Here is a 17,351-nt window from a genome sequence, read left to right as displayed (position 1 = left end):
TCTGACTGGAAAGCAGACATTACATGTTGCTATATTAACTCCTTAATCTTGTAGCAGCTTCCTTTTTGTAGTTTGTAAAGTCAATTTACTTTTCGAGATGGATCAGTAGCTTCAAAATAGTTGGGGTTGTCAGAAGAAAGTCTGCTTTAATGACTGGCACTATGTTGATTTTAAAAAGATTAATTTATCAGTGCCAAAATGTCAAGGGCCATGATAGAAGCCAGTTTTCCGAAAATCTAACTATAGCAAATGCATGCCAGATCATTTAGTAATTTAGGGCCTGATTACGAGTTTGGCGGTAAGTGAACCGTCAACGAAATGGCATCAGAAACCCCGCCTCACTGTTGGCGGTCCAACATCCGTATTACGATGCGAGCGGTTTGCAGAACGAAAGACCATCAGATCAACGCTGCCACCACCAGCAATTCGCCAACCGCCTTAATGTCAATAAGGGAAAAACAGCTGTCAGAGGGCGGTACAGAGAAGTTCACCTCCATCCAATTAAAAATTCCGCTTTCTGGCAATCCGACCATGGTGGGAAGACCTCCTGCTTTGAGTCGGCTTAATCATAGGAATTGGAGTACATACTTACCCATTTCCTATTCTTTCCTCCAGTCTCCCACGTGGATATCTTCCTCCAGGTCCCCCCTTCACAGCAACATCTTGATCCCAAAGACAACAACCCCGTTAGTGCTGAAATGCAGGTAAGTCTGTTTTGGACTATTTACTAATTGACTGGACTGGGCACATACGGACCAATTTCCAGCAATGGGAAAGTAGTCGTAGAAGGTATTTTTTAATTTGTCATGCATATGTGTACATTTAACACTTGTGCAGTCAACAATACCCACGCACATTGACACATTTGGAAAAATATACACCGCTGTCAGAAACACCGTTGCTGGGCTAGCAGTGACATCATAATATGGCAGGCGTCCTCCGACTCTGTGTTCTTCTTGGGACTGCGCCGCGCCGGTACGGTGGTAAGACTGCCAAAATCGTAATCAGGCCCTAAGTGATTTTATTATATTCAAAGTCTTTATTAATATATATGCCTTCAGCACAGCATTGTATATTGTCTTAGATCTACTACACAGTGTCGAGCTATGCAGAAAAAAAACAACAAGTATGGAACTTAGAGTAATGAGCACATGGGGTCCAGCTGAATGCAAAGACAACTCTGGATCCATCATTCTTCGATTCTTGTTCCTTGAACACACATTCAGCCCAAATGCCATTTCAGAAGTTCTATTTTGAGTAATCTCCCGAACTATAGTTAGTTCCAACCTCTACTCGGGTCAGAGCTCTTGGCACTCTAGACTGTGCTACTCTGCATATCCAGTGATTATCCTCCTTGTCTTATTTCATCATTTGAAAAGTTTCTGATCAATGAGGTCTAAAGTTATACATTTTGCTTCACTTTAACTTGTAAGTAACATGACAATGGTAGACCTCGCTAGATGGCTACGTCTTCATGCTGCTAAGTATACCCTCAAGTGTTTCTTCCTAAGTCGCTATACACAATGGGGCTGCAAAGAAGCCATGGGCCCCAATTCATACTAGGACATCTGGCTCTCATCCTCTTATTTGGTAGTACAATTCAGCTATAATTGAAGTCCAGTGTGCTCCTCAAACATCTGGGACACAGTGCCACTGCACCTGCTGCACTACTTATACCAATTTATCCTTACATTACCAGTGCTACATTTATTTCTTTTATTGTTCATTAATGTCTGATGTGCCTGGCAGGTTCCAAGATGTCTATAATATAGACACAAGATTTGTCAATAAATGCAATTGTGTAATGTGCAACACTGCCCATGCATTTAGGGTTGTGTGTATGCACATAATATGTACGCACTTTATAACAAAACAGTGTGCAGTTACAAGTGAAAATCGTGAGTGCAGTGTCCTACTATTTCTGTAACGATGCAGATGTCCCGAATGAAATATTTGCACTATTTCAGTCCTCACACATATTCAGCAATTAGCAATGGATTGAACTTCTTCTGTTCCGGGGACAGGTGGGAGCTTCACCTGTGATGAAAGCTGCAACAAAAGACAGAGCTAAGCTCCAATCACATTATAAATGAATGCAAGAGACAGTAAAATAACAGACAGACTCACAATTCTAAACAAACTGTGTATGGCGTTAGAGCATATATGTTAGCAGTGTTTTGCGGGGAATTTATATCCTTTATAGTCTTATTTAAACATAAACTTAACAAAACAAATAGTGCAGTCTGACATCGGGTAACAAATGATTTATAGACCATTCTACTAATTGCATTTGTATGAACATTCTATGTTTTCCATTAATTCTATTAGATCTCCTGGAGTGAGAACCATTACCCCCTGTAAATAATAACACAGCAGGGTTCTGCCCCTTCTATTTGAATTGCTAGCTCTCACCACAAAATATGTCTAGTTGCATCGCTGAGACCACAAGTACTGCGCACAGTGTAGAATACTTTGAACAAAAATATGGAGTCGGATCTGTTTATAATGACCTTTTCGTGACTTTTTTTTATGGCTTTCAGTTATCGTTCTGCTAGATGCTCTGGTTGTTCATCGTTGTAGTGTGGTCAGCATCATTTGCTCATTACATAATACAAACTACTGAAGAGTGCACATTTCTTAAACTTCGACGGCCAACTCACAAAGATTTTTGTGGTGGTCTTGAGCCAACCATGTTATTGGCACCATTTGGGAGGATGGGTTCTAATATGATTTATTGGCAAGGTATGGACGTCTAGAGATGGAAAATATGTGATAGCCAGTCATAACTCTTTGCCTTTTTTGTGTTTCCAATCCACTCCCAAGATACCTTGATGTAATGGAAGCGTTTGCATAATTTTTATTATTGTGAATTTTATTATTAAGAGTTACAACTATAGTAAATGTGATTATATAAATTGATAATTATAATAGTAATTATGATTATATTAAGTACACCAAGTAAAATTTATAAATATTTTAATCAATTTATTTTTCCGGAGCTGGTGGTGAATGACCTTGCAGCATCATGAAGAAGACTGAAACAAGCACATCCTGTCCCTCTGATCCCCAGTGTATAATTCATTTATGATCAAATGTCCAACATGGAGTTACACTGACAAGTCCTACTCCAACAGCTCCGCAAGGAAAAGGCCGAACTCAGGAAATTGAAATGGGATATAAGAAAATCACAAGAAAACGAACTTGGGGCCAAACTCCATCATGACCCCAAAGGAAATAACGGTGCACGCTTTTGGGCATCGATAAACAAATTTATACACATGGTGGTCTAACATCTCATATAACAGAAAACAATTGGACCTCCTTTTTAGAACATCACTTTAATCAACAGGCTCCTGGATTAAACACTGGCACGGACAAACAATGTGCATTTCAAATTCATACCATAACGACCGACGAGGCCGAGGCATTTGAGGTTGATGCTGACTTGACCAGAGAGCAAATACACAAAGGAAGGAAGGACGGTGCACCCGGGCCGAATGGGATCCCGACAGCTCTTTTTAAGCAAGACCAAGAATATAGCTCAGAATCCCTAGTTCCCATCTTTAGCTCAGCTAGACAAACTGGGTGTTTGCCCGCATCATGGAAGGGCTCTATTATATCACCAATCTATAAAGCGGGGGATAAAACACTACCAAAATACTACCGCCTAATTACACTACTGGATGTAGAGGCAAAATATTGTGCGGGGAATTTATTAATCGAATTACAGGAATGAGCAACAGAGCAAAGTATAATCCCCCAAGCCAAACCGGGTTCCGCAGAGACACTGGAACAACAAATAACCTTTTAGCCATGTCACTAGCGACAAAGCAATTTAAACAAAACAAACTCAACACTTCTGCTTTGTGGACTTTAAGGCGGCGTTTGACTATGTCAACCCAGCTAACCTTTGGATGAAGCAGTCCCACTGGGGGATTCCTCCGTCCCTCCTGAATCTTCTAATAGAAATACATTCCAACACGTGGATACAGGTCAAGCTCGGCAACGGTTCCCATCTGTCGAGGCGCATACAAACAACTAAAGGCCTTAAGCAGGGGTGCGTTCTCGCACCCTTTCTCTTTAACCTTTACACAGCAGACCTGACAACAGCACTTACTGCTTGCAACGCGCACGCCCCCCGATTAGGAGGAAAACCCATTTCCAGCATGTCTTATGCGGACAATGTTGTTCTAGCTAGCCACACTCAAGTTGGTCAACAACGGCTACTCAACATACTGCATAGGTATGCCGACGAGAATTATCTTGAAGTCAATACCAACAAAACTAAAACACTGACAATAAATGGAAAAAAATTATCCCACTCTTGGTTATTAGGAAAGACCGCAATTACCAACTGCGATGTGTACAAGTACCTAGGTGTTATGATCGACAAGGGGGGTCATTTCACGAACCAGCTCACAGCCCTTAAGAGGAAAGGAATGGCAATTTGCGACCATGCTAGGACAACTTAAAACAAAACTAACAGGACCAACATTCGCTCCACTTCTTCGTGTTGCGGAAGCAAAGATTCCATCATCATTTACATATGGCAGCGAAGTTTTGAGAGGCAGGGATGCCCTACTGCTGGACACCACCATGGCAAAAGTGTATAGAGTAATGTTAAACTTAACGCCTCATACGTCCCCAGCACAGATTCTGCTCGAGCTTGGTCTACTGAAGCAACTCCTTGCTAGGCGAGGCTCGTACATCAAGTACTGGCATAAAATTAAGAACTCCGACACAAACACACTGAACCACCAGCTCTGGCATTTGTACTTTAAACGCATCGCTAATAAGGTTATTAAGAAACTTTCTTTCATAGAAGACAAAGCTGCTTTTGCACACCGGAGCCACGCATGGATGACTCTATCCAATTATAAATCATTTGGATCACAGGCATACTTTAAACTGGGGTATTCAAGGAAGTCTAAAGAAGCCTTTTTAAACCACAGGCTAGGAATCCTGCCAGCCACTCATCTTCCACCATGGCTGAGAAAGAACTACGGGAACTTACGCGGAGCTGGAAAGGAGGACATTGAACACATAATATCCTCCTTAATAAAGCTTAATAAGGAAAGGGTTGGACTGCTAAAAACTCATTTTAATGAATGAGGCATACGCACCCGGAGACAAGCAGTACTTGCATGCTTCAACCCGCTGGATCCACAACTAAATGGGAAGCTTGTTAAGTTCTTATTTTCAGTAGCTTTTAAGCAAAAGATGCTTGGGACTGCAACTAGTGTATAATTCTTCACAGGCTCCCAGCAAAACAATTCTGGACACTCTACTCTATACTTTTAATTTACAAACCTATGCATCGACACTTAAAAACTTTTTAACAGAGCATTGATTAAAAAGTCATTTTTGTCAAAATGTTTCACTTGAATGTATTTTTGTAATGGTTTTAATTAATCAAAAACAATACATTTTTACTTACTTACTACTTACTTACACTGACAAGTCCTCAGGACTACTCATCATAGAATACTTTGTTAGAGGCAGCTCAAGTAAGAAATCACGTTCTATTGTTAGCCATTGTGAGAAAGTGGAAAGCAACACGGTTCCACAAGTATTTTACCACAGGAAGTGCAGGAGTCTGTTTACTATGAAGAGAGATTTACAGACTATTAAGCAAATAGCTGAAGCAATTGTCAGTGATTGTGCTGGAATGAGTGAGTGCACGAGTAAACGCTTAAACAGAAGAAAATCATTCAAGTCAAACGTGTATGGTGAAGAATGTATATTTTGTGGAAAGATAAAATGCTACAAGGGAACATCAATGCGCGAGAAATTAATTAAAGCCAATGAGCTTAGAGGTGACAAAAAATCTTTGAGAGTGTGCAACCATTAATTGTGATTCAACAATCAGTTTTAAGTAGAGACATGGTATTTGCAGGAGCCCATTATCATGCATCTTGTTATAGGAACTATACAAGGGGTAAAGCAAAGGAGGAAGACCAATGCATCTAGCATTTAAACCAATGATGACTTCAGAAATATGAGAGATGAAGCATATGATGAACTATTTCAATACATTAGAACTGTGATTATTACTAACAAAGAGGTAATATGTGTGACAACTCTCAATGAAAGGATTAAAACCCTCATGGCATGCAGAGGAATACAGGAAATAGATGAATCAGCCAAGAAGCATACTAGAAGGAAATTAGACTTCGAGTTTGATTTCAACCTCCACATATTCCCAGACATACAAGGAAAATTATTGGCCCAACCTGATAGTGTCATGCTACAGGATGTTGTAATAAAAAACCACCAGAGTTTGAAAAGATAATTATCAGTTTTAAAGGATAAGGCAACAGACATTAACAAGATCATTCATCAAACATCATCAACATAAGTACAATGATTTAAGCAAGCTTGACATCAACACCGTGGCTATATCATCCATCAGACATTGATAAAGATTCCTTTGCAGTGCCTGATTACCGTAAACAGTTCCTCTTAGGACTATAAATCTGTCCTAAAGAGTCACTTTACTTATGCAATCATTCAGTCAGAACATTATATATGCAGTGACAAACGGCCAACAGAACCCCACAAGCAATTGTTGCTCCCATACGCCGTAAAAACGCTGACAATTTTGAAATCATTTTCACTCTAAACAGGCTTGGTCGTGGGATGTCATACTCACAAGTGGAAGAAAATAATACCGCTTTGTATCTGCAGAAAGTTGCTGCTACCTTAAATGAGCAAATTGTTTTTCCAGCCGACATTCATCCTCATGTCTTCACTAACTCAGCATGGGATAACATTGATAGGCTGAAAGAGACTTTTATAGGTAAGGGAACAACTCATCCAGGCAACGGTATACCTATGCAGCCCAAGTTGTTTGGACCACAACCTGTTAAATCTTCTCTCCCAAGCATTGAGAAACAAAACCAAAGAACATTAACCACCACAGATACTGAAGAATTGTTCTGTTTTTGGTGAACGAGCTGGGCCTCAGCCATTGAAGACTAGTACCCAAGCCATGCAGGAATTTTTTGCCCAATTGTAGCTTGCACAAAATAAGAACATAATCTGGGTTGTTAGAAGACAAGAAGTGAGCCTCGAACTGTTAATACCAAGTTGGATAGGACTTAACATCAGTACTAGAGACCTAGTTAGTGTATCACAGGATTCCATTGGCTTCTTGCCCACCATTTATGCCCCTGCAATTTAGTTGACAACTGTTGCAGACATTTTTAAACAGTCAGGGCTGTTAAGGGAATCACTGCATTTGGCCAAAATTGTAGTTTTCATGGATCAAGCTCTCTTCACAAAAGCAACTGAGATTGTGTGGAAGAATAAAGCAACATACGACAATCATTCTTCGAAAGGGGTACCTTTCCCACCATCTGTAGTGTCATGTCCATTCTTGGAAAATGCTTTCAAGACTCTGGCCTTGGCGACCTTTGAATTGATGCTAACACGATAGCAGAAGGATCAATATCATCAGTATTAGAAGGTTGTATGTACAATTGGAATATGACTTGTTACAACACGAGTCATCACAATGTGTGCCATTACAACGCGGTTGTTACAACGACCGCGTTGTTACCACGCAATGCCATTACTACGCAAGTCATTACATCGACTTGCAGTAGATGGCGCGCTGACATTAGAAATGTATAATTTACTATTCCAACTCCAGCCTACGTAACAGTAGGGAAGGTGTTTGAATAGTAAGCGATACTATTCCTAATTTTAGCGCGCCATCTACTGCAAGTCGATGAAATGACTTGCGTAGTAATGGCTTTGCATGGTAACAACGCGGTCGTTGTAACGACCGCGTTGTAATGGCATCGCAGTGTGATGACCGCGATGTAAAGTCGTCTCCCATACAATTGTGCAGTTCAAGTAAACAAGTGCGTGTATGAAGCTATTTTGAAAATGGCTTCGTTGGAATTTATCCCCTCGGTGGATAAGAATTATGAAGAGAACATTCAGGTAGTCTACTCCGTCATTGAGGAAGTTATTGATTTTGCAAAAGACCTATGCCAACAGAGATTAGATGACTTCTTGCAGAATGCTGGCTTTGCCAAAGTGAAATAGCTTTGTGATATATTCCTGGAACCTTTTCGTCATGACAGAGGTCTCTCTGCATTTTGGACGTCGCATGTGGATATTATTGAAAATGTCTTGCTGGCTCTGCTGTGTGCTCTCGAGAAGGATATTGGCATTTAAATCTTACCGCCATACGATCTATGATCCCATGATGTTTTGTGTATGGCAGGAGGAACTGCGCTATATATCTTCCTGTATGCTATGCCGAAATGACATTACTTGTAGTGAAATATCCAGAGATACACCACAACTTCATCAACGGATGCTTTTCAGTTCAACTATCAGATGGTAATCCGTTTTGACTAATTCCGGTTGATCAAGTGATAGGAGTAGCAGTCAACAAAAACACACAGACTCTAGGTGGTACAACAAGGTTCATCCTCAAGGTGGATGCTGTGAAAAAATTATATTACAGCTGAAAACAGAAGTACCTTTTTGAGTCAGATAAGGGAAATGGTTCATAACAGATTAGGGGTGGCCGGAGCTCGCGGAGTTGCACTATGCAGAATTACGCGGAGTTGCATAAAAGCTCTGTGGAATTCCATGGAGTTCCGCGAGGGGGCGGAGTTGCTCCACTTGCCCACCCCTGCTTTTTATTCTGTGAGAATTTATTTATGAAAGCAAACTAAAGGCATCGCTGCTGCGCCTGATAAGTTCATGCAAAAAATACAAGAACAAAATATCCAGCTGTTCTGATCTTGCAGATGGCGGCATTTCTTCTACAAAATTGAGATTTCAATATGGACTGCATAGGGTGGACACTTAGCATCTGTGGCTGGTATTAATAGACTTGTAAAAGTTTTCAGAGACTCACGGTGTACGGTCTGCAACCCCTCCCTCTGCCACATCTATCCAGGGCTTCATGCGAAAACTCTTGTACAAACACACAACTCCCTCTGGCCATGAAAGGAAGAGGGAATTTTTTCTTGAGGTTTAAATCCTGTGAGTATGGGAAGAGCAATGGTGACAGTGCCATATATAGGAAGAGAGAAGGCACTGTGGGTTGGTACAGGTAGTGGGTGGGGCAGAGGAGGTCTGGCAAAGAGACAGAGGAAGGGGCACCAGAAGCATGGGCAGGCTGTACACAAAAAGGTGGTGGAGGGAACAGAGAACAGTGGATCAGAGTTGCATGGGAAGGGGCAGGTCTGGCACATGGAAGCAGGGGAGGGCCTGGCCTGGCAGATGGTGGGTCCACAGCGAAGTAAGGCCTAACCTAATGAAACAAGCAAGTGCTTCTGTTTTCATTTGCCTCACTACGGCTCTGCTCTAATCTCTTTGCTGGGGCTAATGAGGCAAATAATGTGCCCCCCGAATAGGGGCCTGGCAGTTGAACTGAGCACCTTAAAGCAGAAATAAATTGTGGAACCTGCTCAGACTGCTGGGGGGGGTGACCGATGGCAGTAGCGGGTCATTTAAAAAAATAAATTGGGACAACCTTTCAGTTCACTGGCAGTGCCTGTTTGATGTTAATATATTTTATGTCTGCCAAATGACATAACCCACTCTCCGCAAATGCACATCTATCCTGTCCAACCGCAACCACTGCTTCCCCAGTATGAAAACTCCACACACCTTTAACAGTGCTTCTCTGTGGCAGTACTGGAACCTGCACATGACCATTTCCACCATGGGACACAGAAAGCGCATTTCCAGTTACCTTCTTTGTATGTTCTTCTCTATTTTCCCAGTGCCTCAAATAGAAATGCTCTACAGATACTGACTGAGTGAATACGGAAAGTGCACCATGAGTGACTCAGTGCAGTTTTTCCAGAGCTCACAAGATGACCATGTCCTATGAGAGCAGCTTGTCTGGGTGTGAATTTTGCATGCATTCTGGGATGTGTGGTCTTGTGTGGATAAAAAGCTAAGCAAAGTTACAGAGGAATGCAAAATAAATGCCCGGAATGGGTGGCCTACCTGCTCCAGGGCCTGAATGGAATCTGTGTTGGGGAGAAAGGGGGTGGGCTTGAATAAAACGCTGCAAGACCTGTTGCTAACGGAACAGAAATACAACTCACAAGAACTTATCCAGCATCATACTGGGTGCTCTCTCTCTACTTCCTGACATCCGAGCTGCAGAGTCACAAGTTCACAACAAAAAAAATGCAGACAGAAAATAGAGCACAGGCACCCACCTTCTCAGAGCTACAGAGTGCAGCTGGGGTACGAGCCCCCTTTGTCTCCTTCCAGAACTTTCCTGTTCTGCCCAGGTCAGGGGGGCTAAAAAGGCATGGGCACTCCTTTCACTGGGGGCATAGTTCAAACTTCATTCCCACCCATGTTCCATTAATCCCAGTGCTCCGGCATCCCTGCTGCTGCTGAATGGCAGTCACCAGAGCTCTCGTTTCACCAGATCAAGCGGGTAAAGTGAAAATACTGTCAGTGCGCCTGCATCAAGTGAAATTCCCTTGCAGATGGGGAGCCTGAGCATACAAAATCGGCCTTGCAAGCATATTTATAATGGTGGGTGCCGGTAAACTCTGCTTCACAAACTCTACCCTCCAAGCAGAGTGATAAAAACTCTGTGAACTCCACCAACAGAGCTGAGTTTATCGCCCAATGCTACAACAGATCAGATCTTACTCACGCAGACGTACATAAGTCACAAATTGAAAAAGACGAAGATACTGTTACGAGAGCAGTTAGTTTGGTTCAAACCTGGTTAAACCCATGTTTTCGGGCCACATGACCGCAATAGTCTCTCCACGGCAAAAAAAGCATTGCACAACAAAGGGGTCCATTAGGACGGCGGGCAGACTCCAATCCGGCCGACCACCCTAGCGGTGCTGGGACCGGCCGCCATTGGCGCGGCGGTCCCGCATGACAATTAGGATGCCACCGCGGAGGTGGCATCCCGCATATATTACATTGTGGCTGGCGGTGCTGTAAGCAGCACCCGCCACAATGCAATATATGCATGTTGTGCATTGGCATGCACAACGTGACAGGCACCACGCAGTGCCTGCCACCTTGTACATGCCAATGTTGGGGGTACCATGGGTACCCCCTAAGTGCAACCCCCCACTCCCGTGGGGGCCAGTAACAGGCCCCCAAAGAGAACTCTGCATCCCTTTCCATGGCAGAGTCTCCGCCATGAAAAGGCATTGAAAATGCCACATACTAATATAGATGGCGGTGCCTGCAAGGCACTACCACCATATTATGGACCTTGTCCGCCCGGTAGGCAGTCGTAACGATTGCCCACTGGCGGAAAAGTGGTGGACGGTCTTTCCGTCCGCTGCGGTACGCCCCGGTATGGTAATGCGGCCGGAGATAACAGGTTCACCACCGCCAGTTGGGCAGTGGCAATCCGCCCGCCATGCTAATGACCCCCATAGTATCCGACATAATGAAGGTGCATGAAATAAGCGAACAGTGCTATACAGACCTCAAACTTGAGCAGTTTGAGAAAAATCCACCTATTATGAAGTTTCATACCCAATGAAAATTAACAAACTAAAAACCTTCACTAACATGTCCAAGAAGAAGGCATTGAATAGCAGTGTCAGGACAATCATCATGAAAACAGACAAAGCACTATTTGGTCGAATCATTGTGACAGCACAGAATCGAACCTTCAAATGGCGGATGTACTCTCTCATCCCTTAGGATCTTAACCATGGGCTTTAGCCACTCGAAAAGGTTTGTTGCGAAAGACAAACAAAGCTGTTTCAGCAACATACTTGCAGAAAACCATTACCCCTGCTGAGGAAATACCTGGCAATTCAGCCATGCTGATTGATGATATGGTTCTTGTTTAGAGAGTAAAAAGAGAGGAATCAAACTGTAGTGAAGTGGCTATGTCTCTCTTGTTAATGGCTTTGCTGGAACAAAATAGGAGTCAAATAATCAATGTTTTGTGTGATACGTAAAATGAGACATCTATTAAGAACAGCAAAAGGACAATCAAAGGGTAGGAACTCGGGCACCAGTTAGAGCATCTCACCTTTCTAGATTGTCAAACAATGGAGGAAATTCCTAAGTCACGTAAGGAATGAAACAACTCTCCACATTTCTTGTTAATGAATGGAGGAAACCAGTGTATTTTGTAAAACTTGAGAAAAAACACTGGTCGCTAGTTGCTGCAGGCTGCACATGCTGCTAATGAGGGTTATGAGGCAGTAATGATAAATGAAGATGACACTTGTGTGTTTATTATGTGTTTGGGATTCCATGACAGAATCACAGCTATGTGTCTGCTGTCTAAATGACCTCAAGTGCACTGACAGATGCAGACTTCTTGCCTGTGAAACTCAAGCAGATGCAGAGAAGGACACCTATTCAGAAGAAGATAATGCCGAAGAAAGTGAATGATAAAATTGGGTTTATCTTTACTCATGACATACATTGCCTATGTAAGATGGAACAACTATTATTATTTGAAATTGTAAGTAAACATTATGCATATAATCTAGATCAATATGTGAGGAATACAATGAAGTTTTATTGTTATTATTTTAAGGACTATATTGTTATTATTACAATTAATAATCATCAGTATTTTTACATAATATTTAATGTAACCAATCTGGTGGAATTAAATTTGTTTTTGTACATATTATGATGAATTTGTGTGCTATTCATCCAAAATATGATTTTTTTTTCAGCTTTGTTTGCTAATCCAATAAAATCAGAAAAATGGCAAAGAGTGATGACTTGCTATCACATATTTTCAATCTCTAGGCATCCATACCTTGCAAAGAAATCATGTTAGAACCCATCCCCCGAGTTGTACCAATGGCCTAAATTTGGGGTCCTGGCTCATGGCCTATTATGAGTTTGTGTGTCTTATTTCATGTTTAGCTGTGAGTTACACTTGAATGTCTGTGCTTGATTAACAAAGCATTTTCTATATATAGGTGTGTCTTGCTTAAGCTTTATGTGTGAGTTACTCCTGAATCTTTAGGAGTCAGTCTTGCTTGAAGTTGGTCTGAAAAATATTCATGTCTTTAAAAGTACACATTTCCATATATTTTTACAGTACTGGAACGATTGTTACTTGACTTGGGATCAGTCTGAATATCCGGGTATTCAAAAACTTCGTTTCCCTGCTGACCAGGTGTGGGTGCCGGATATATTACTATACAACAGGTAAATAACTACCTGAAAGATTGTAAATGCTGTTATAATCAGTTGGCTGTTCTGATAAACCCTTACACCCTACTGGCAAATTAATCAATCAACAAAAGTATATACGTTATTGTCCAGGTAATATTTATTTTTATATGTATATCTACATACCTAGCAATTAGCTACACAAATTTTGAATATAAGATTTCACATTTACATTGCTTCGGAGATATTTTAAATTCTAACATTCCTCCCTGTTAGGCAACAAGCATGTAATTGAATGTATGCCTATGTATGTGAACACTTAGAATTGGATATGTTTTCTATGTCCATTGCACCTTTTGTTTATGTTTACCACTTGTGTTTCACTATATCATTTCTTTTAAAAATGGATCTCACTGTTGTGATCAAGGCTGCTGTGATCAATTGAAACGCATAGACAGTCACTCTGCAGCCACTCAAGGACTGAACCACCGGCGTTTTGGAAGCATGCCTGCAAGCCGTGGTTTTCATTTGCTGCAGTTACGAGGCCCTTTTGCCCCTGTGAGCTCGAGAAATACTGCCTGAAGAATGGAAAATTGGAGGTCACGGACTCGGGAGTCGGAGGACGCCAGAGATCGGAGATCTCCATTTCCGGGTAAGAGGCATTAAAAGCAGTAATGGGAGCAGGGTCTGCCGCGGGCAGTTCACTGTTGACGCATTGACTTGCGCTTGACAAGGCATAAATCAGCATCTGAATAGCGCACTATGAGTGAGGAAGAATGCGCCGCAAGGGAACAGGAAGTGCTAAAGATATTTAATGAAAGCACTAGAGAACTTGTGACTGAGGGAAATATTGGAATTACAGGCATTAATGACCTTGGGAAAAATCTGAATCTATTAGAGAAGCTGAAAAAGAGCGAAATCTCGCGCTGGTGGGAAAGCGCTTCTCTCAAGCCGTATGTCCAAGTGAGTCGAGTACCGAGGGGACTTGGAATCATGATCACGCCCACCTATGAGAATCCAGACCTCCTCAAAGAATGGGCAGATCATAATGCACAATGCTCAATGGGGATGATCCACATGCTATTCAAATACGCTGAGATTGAGCGAGCAAACATAATAGAAAGAATTAAAGAAATGGATGCCCTACTAGATCAAGATAGTAATCAAGACAGAATTCTCAAATTTAAAGGAGAACTTAAAGAGCGGTTGCGTAAATATGAAGTACGCATCAAAGAGAGAAAAGCAACCAAGTTCTTAAGAGACCGACTTGATTACCAAAGAGGACAAATATATATGTTTGCCAAGTGTTTTGACAACAAACATCGCCAACAACTGCAAGATAAAAACAAAACACGCCAAGAGCAATTTGAAAGTGAAATCAGTTCTGACACAGGATCAGGGATAGAAATAGAGAATCAAACAAGAACAGAGGGAGTAACAGCAAAATTCTCAACATCAGACGAATTGCGTTTTTTACAGGAGGACCGGCGCATCGAATTCAAAACCTGGAGAGGTCCAGGAAGAGGAGGCGCAAACAAAGGAGGGGTGGGGAAGGCTGAAGAAGGAACACAAGGGGACTCTGCAGAGAGAGTTACATGCAATCAGAAGAAGAAAGCAGGCAAATGACGAGTGACAATACAACTATTGTCAACCTTAGTCCTGCTGACCTGACAGACAAAGACTTGAGGACATTAGAATTGGGACTGTCCTATTGCCATAGGAATAATTTTGATTATCCCAGCACTAGACTTGCCCTCTATAAATTCTCGAGGAAACTTAAACTCAGAAAAACACACGTTAGGAAATCATTCTAGCGGATCCCTTAATCTTGCTTTGCCTGACATAGATGTGCAACAGATAGACAATGATATGTTGGAAGATGAAATTTTAGGGAATCTTCTGACCCAAGAGGGAGGGAGGTCGAACATGGAAGAGGTAACAAATGGAATGGAAAAAATATCTGTCTGATTGATCAAAAGAGCAGGCATCACTCCGTTCAGACCTATATCTAGGTTTATTCCAAACACACCAAGGGACAATATTGGGGTATTTTCGGATATCATGATTAAAGAACTGTGATGCATTAACGCCTCAGCTAAACAGAAACCTAATACGTTCAATCAGAGAGACAAAGATTTCTTAGAAACTGTGGGGAGATTAAAACTAATGGATGAAGTGATAATAAAACCTTCAGACAAAGGAGGCAACGTGGTCCTCTGGGATCGAGATCTTTATAAAAAGAGAAGCTCTATCTCAACTAAGCAATACAAATTGTTACATCCCTGTTACAATGGAGCACTATACAGCCATCAAAGAGAATTTCCATGAATGTTTGCAATTCTGGAAAGATACAGGTCACCTCAGCTGGGATGAGTATCTCTTCTTTAGAAAAGAATACCCTGTGATACCCACGTTTTACATGATCCCCAAAGTGCATAAAGACCACACTAAACCACCAGGGAGACCGATTATAGCAGCTCAGGACAGCATCTTTCAAAACACCTCAAAATATATTGATTTTTTTCTTTAATCCTATTGTCAGTTCATTACCCTCCTACATCAGAGACACCTCTGATTTCCTCAAGCACATCTACATTGTCAAGTGGGAGAGTGACATGTTACTAATAACACTGGACGTGTCTACCCTGTATACCAGCATCCACCATGTAGATGGCCTGCGGGCAGTACAGCATTTCTTGCTTATGAGGCCACTGTGATTGGGCCTGCATAATAATATGCTTCTAGAAATGATAGAATGGTGCCTTACCAACAATATTTTTATTTTCGACAAACAATTATATTAACAGCAGAGGGGAACCACGATGGGCACCGCGATGGGCACCTGCTTCACCCCCAGCTATGTGAATCTTCACATGGGCAGGCGGGAGGAGCAGGTGCTCGGCGGCAAGGATATGGAACATTGGTCACAACATACAGCTTTATGGCTTAGGTATATTGACGACCTATTTGTGTTATGGCAGGGCACAGAGAGGGAAGCCAAACAGTTTGTTAGGGAGCTTAATGTAAACAATTTAAATCTGAAATTCACTGCTAATATTAGCCACACCACAGTGGACTTTCTGGATGTCTGCATAATGGTTGGACCCATTGGTTTGGAAACTTCGGTGTTCAGAAAGCCTACTGACAATACACTATACTCCATGCCAATAGTTTCTGCCTAGCACCACTCATTAGAAGCATCCCATTTGGGGAAATGTACAGAGACAAAAGAATCTGTAGCAGCCATGTATTCCATACTGCCACAGAAACTGAAATGCTAAAAAGAGTTAAGCAAAGAGGATATTCAGACAATATCTTAAACATAGCCTGTAAAATAACTAGGTGCATAAACAGGGAGAAAGCACTGTTTGATCCCACTAAAACCAGTATGAAAAGAATGAACACCACAGATATACCAAGATTCATAACCACTTATAACCAGGAACACCAAAAGGTACGTCAGAGTATGTCACAACCTCCTGAGAGAAGACCCTATCATAGGTACACTAATTCCTAGACACCTTATGATCTCCTATAGGAAGTCAAAGGCTATGAGATACTGTTTAGTCAAACAGTAACTTTGAAAGAAGAACTAGACCCCAAACCTGTTTGATGAAATATGATGGCTTCAGAAGATGCTTTAAGTGTAAGGCATGTAGGAACGGTGAGAATTGTACATGCATAGAAACACCATTCAATAAGGTCATCAAAATAAGGGGTAATTTGATGTGCAAGTCAGACTAGGTTGTGTATGTTCTTTTGTGTCCCTGCAAGAACATTTATGTGGGGAGTACCACCTTGCCGGTACACACAAGAATACTACAGCATATCCGGGCTATCATACACAAAGATCGGAGTTACCCTGTTGCCCGCCATTTTGGAAAAATCCATCATGGAGATCACACAGCCATGAGATATAGCTGTGTGGCACAAATACCTAAAAAGAAAAGAGGAGGGGACAAAGGGAAGGAACTACGCAAACTTGAAACCTGGTTTACCCTAGAACTAGACAGCAAGGAACCTATGGGTCTAAACATAGACGAAGAATTACATATTTGTCTTCTATGGGAGAACAAAATGAGCGCATGTAATTTCTTCTGCTCAATGAGTGTGGTTATCTTGTGTAAATTGTATAAACTGAAAATGTTACATTATGTTACATCCGGTATAGAGTTTACCATTTTGCATTCTTGCTGTGTGAGTTACGTTGAATAATGAATTATGTATTT

General features: G+C 41.7%; 1 protein-coding gene across 1 annotated transcript in view; it reads left to right on the top strand.

Annotated features, from left to right (window-relative positions):
• The window catches only part of LOC146866582 (neuronal acetylcholine receptor subunit alpha-7-like), a 1,495,911-nt gene that overhangs the window by 469,214 nt on the left and 1,009,346 nt on the right, over positions 1–17,351 (top strand). The window contains exon 4 of the mRNA XM_085640655.1: positions 13,049–13,158. Coding sequence (XP_085496781.1) covers positions 13,049–13,158 — 110 coding nt within the window. The remainder of the gene's footprint in view (positions 1–13,048; positions 13,159–17,351) is intronic.

Source organism: Triturus cristatus, chromosome 2_1 (assembly GCF_964204655.1).
Source record: "Triturus cristatus chromosome 2_1, aTriCri1.1, whole genome shotgun sequence".
Taxonomy (NCBI): domain Eukaryota; kingdom Metazoa; phylum Chordata; class Amphibia; order Caudata; family Salamandridae; genus Triturus; species Triturus cristatus.
The sequence above is the reverse complement of the archived record's forward strand: the minus strand, read 5'-3'. Positions and strand labels throughout refer to the sequence as shown.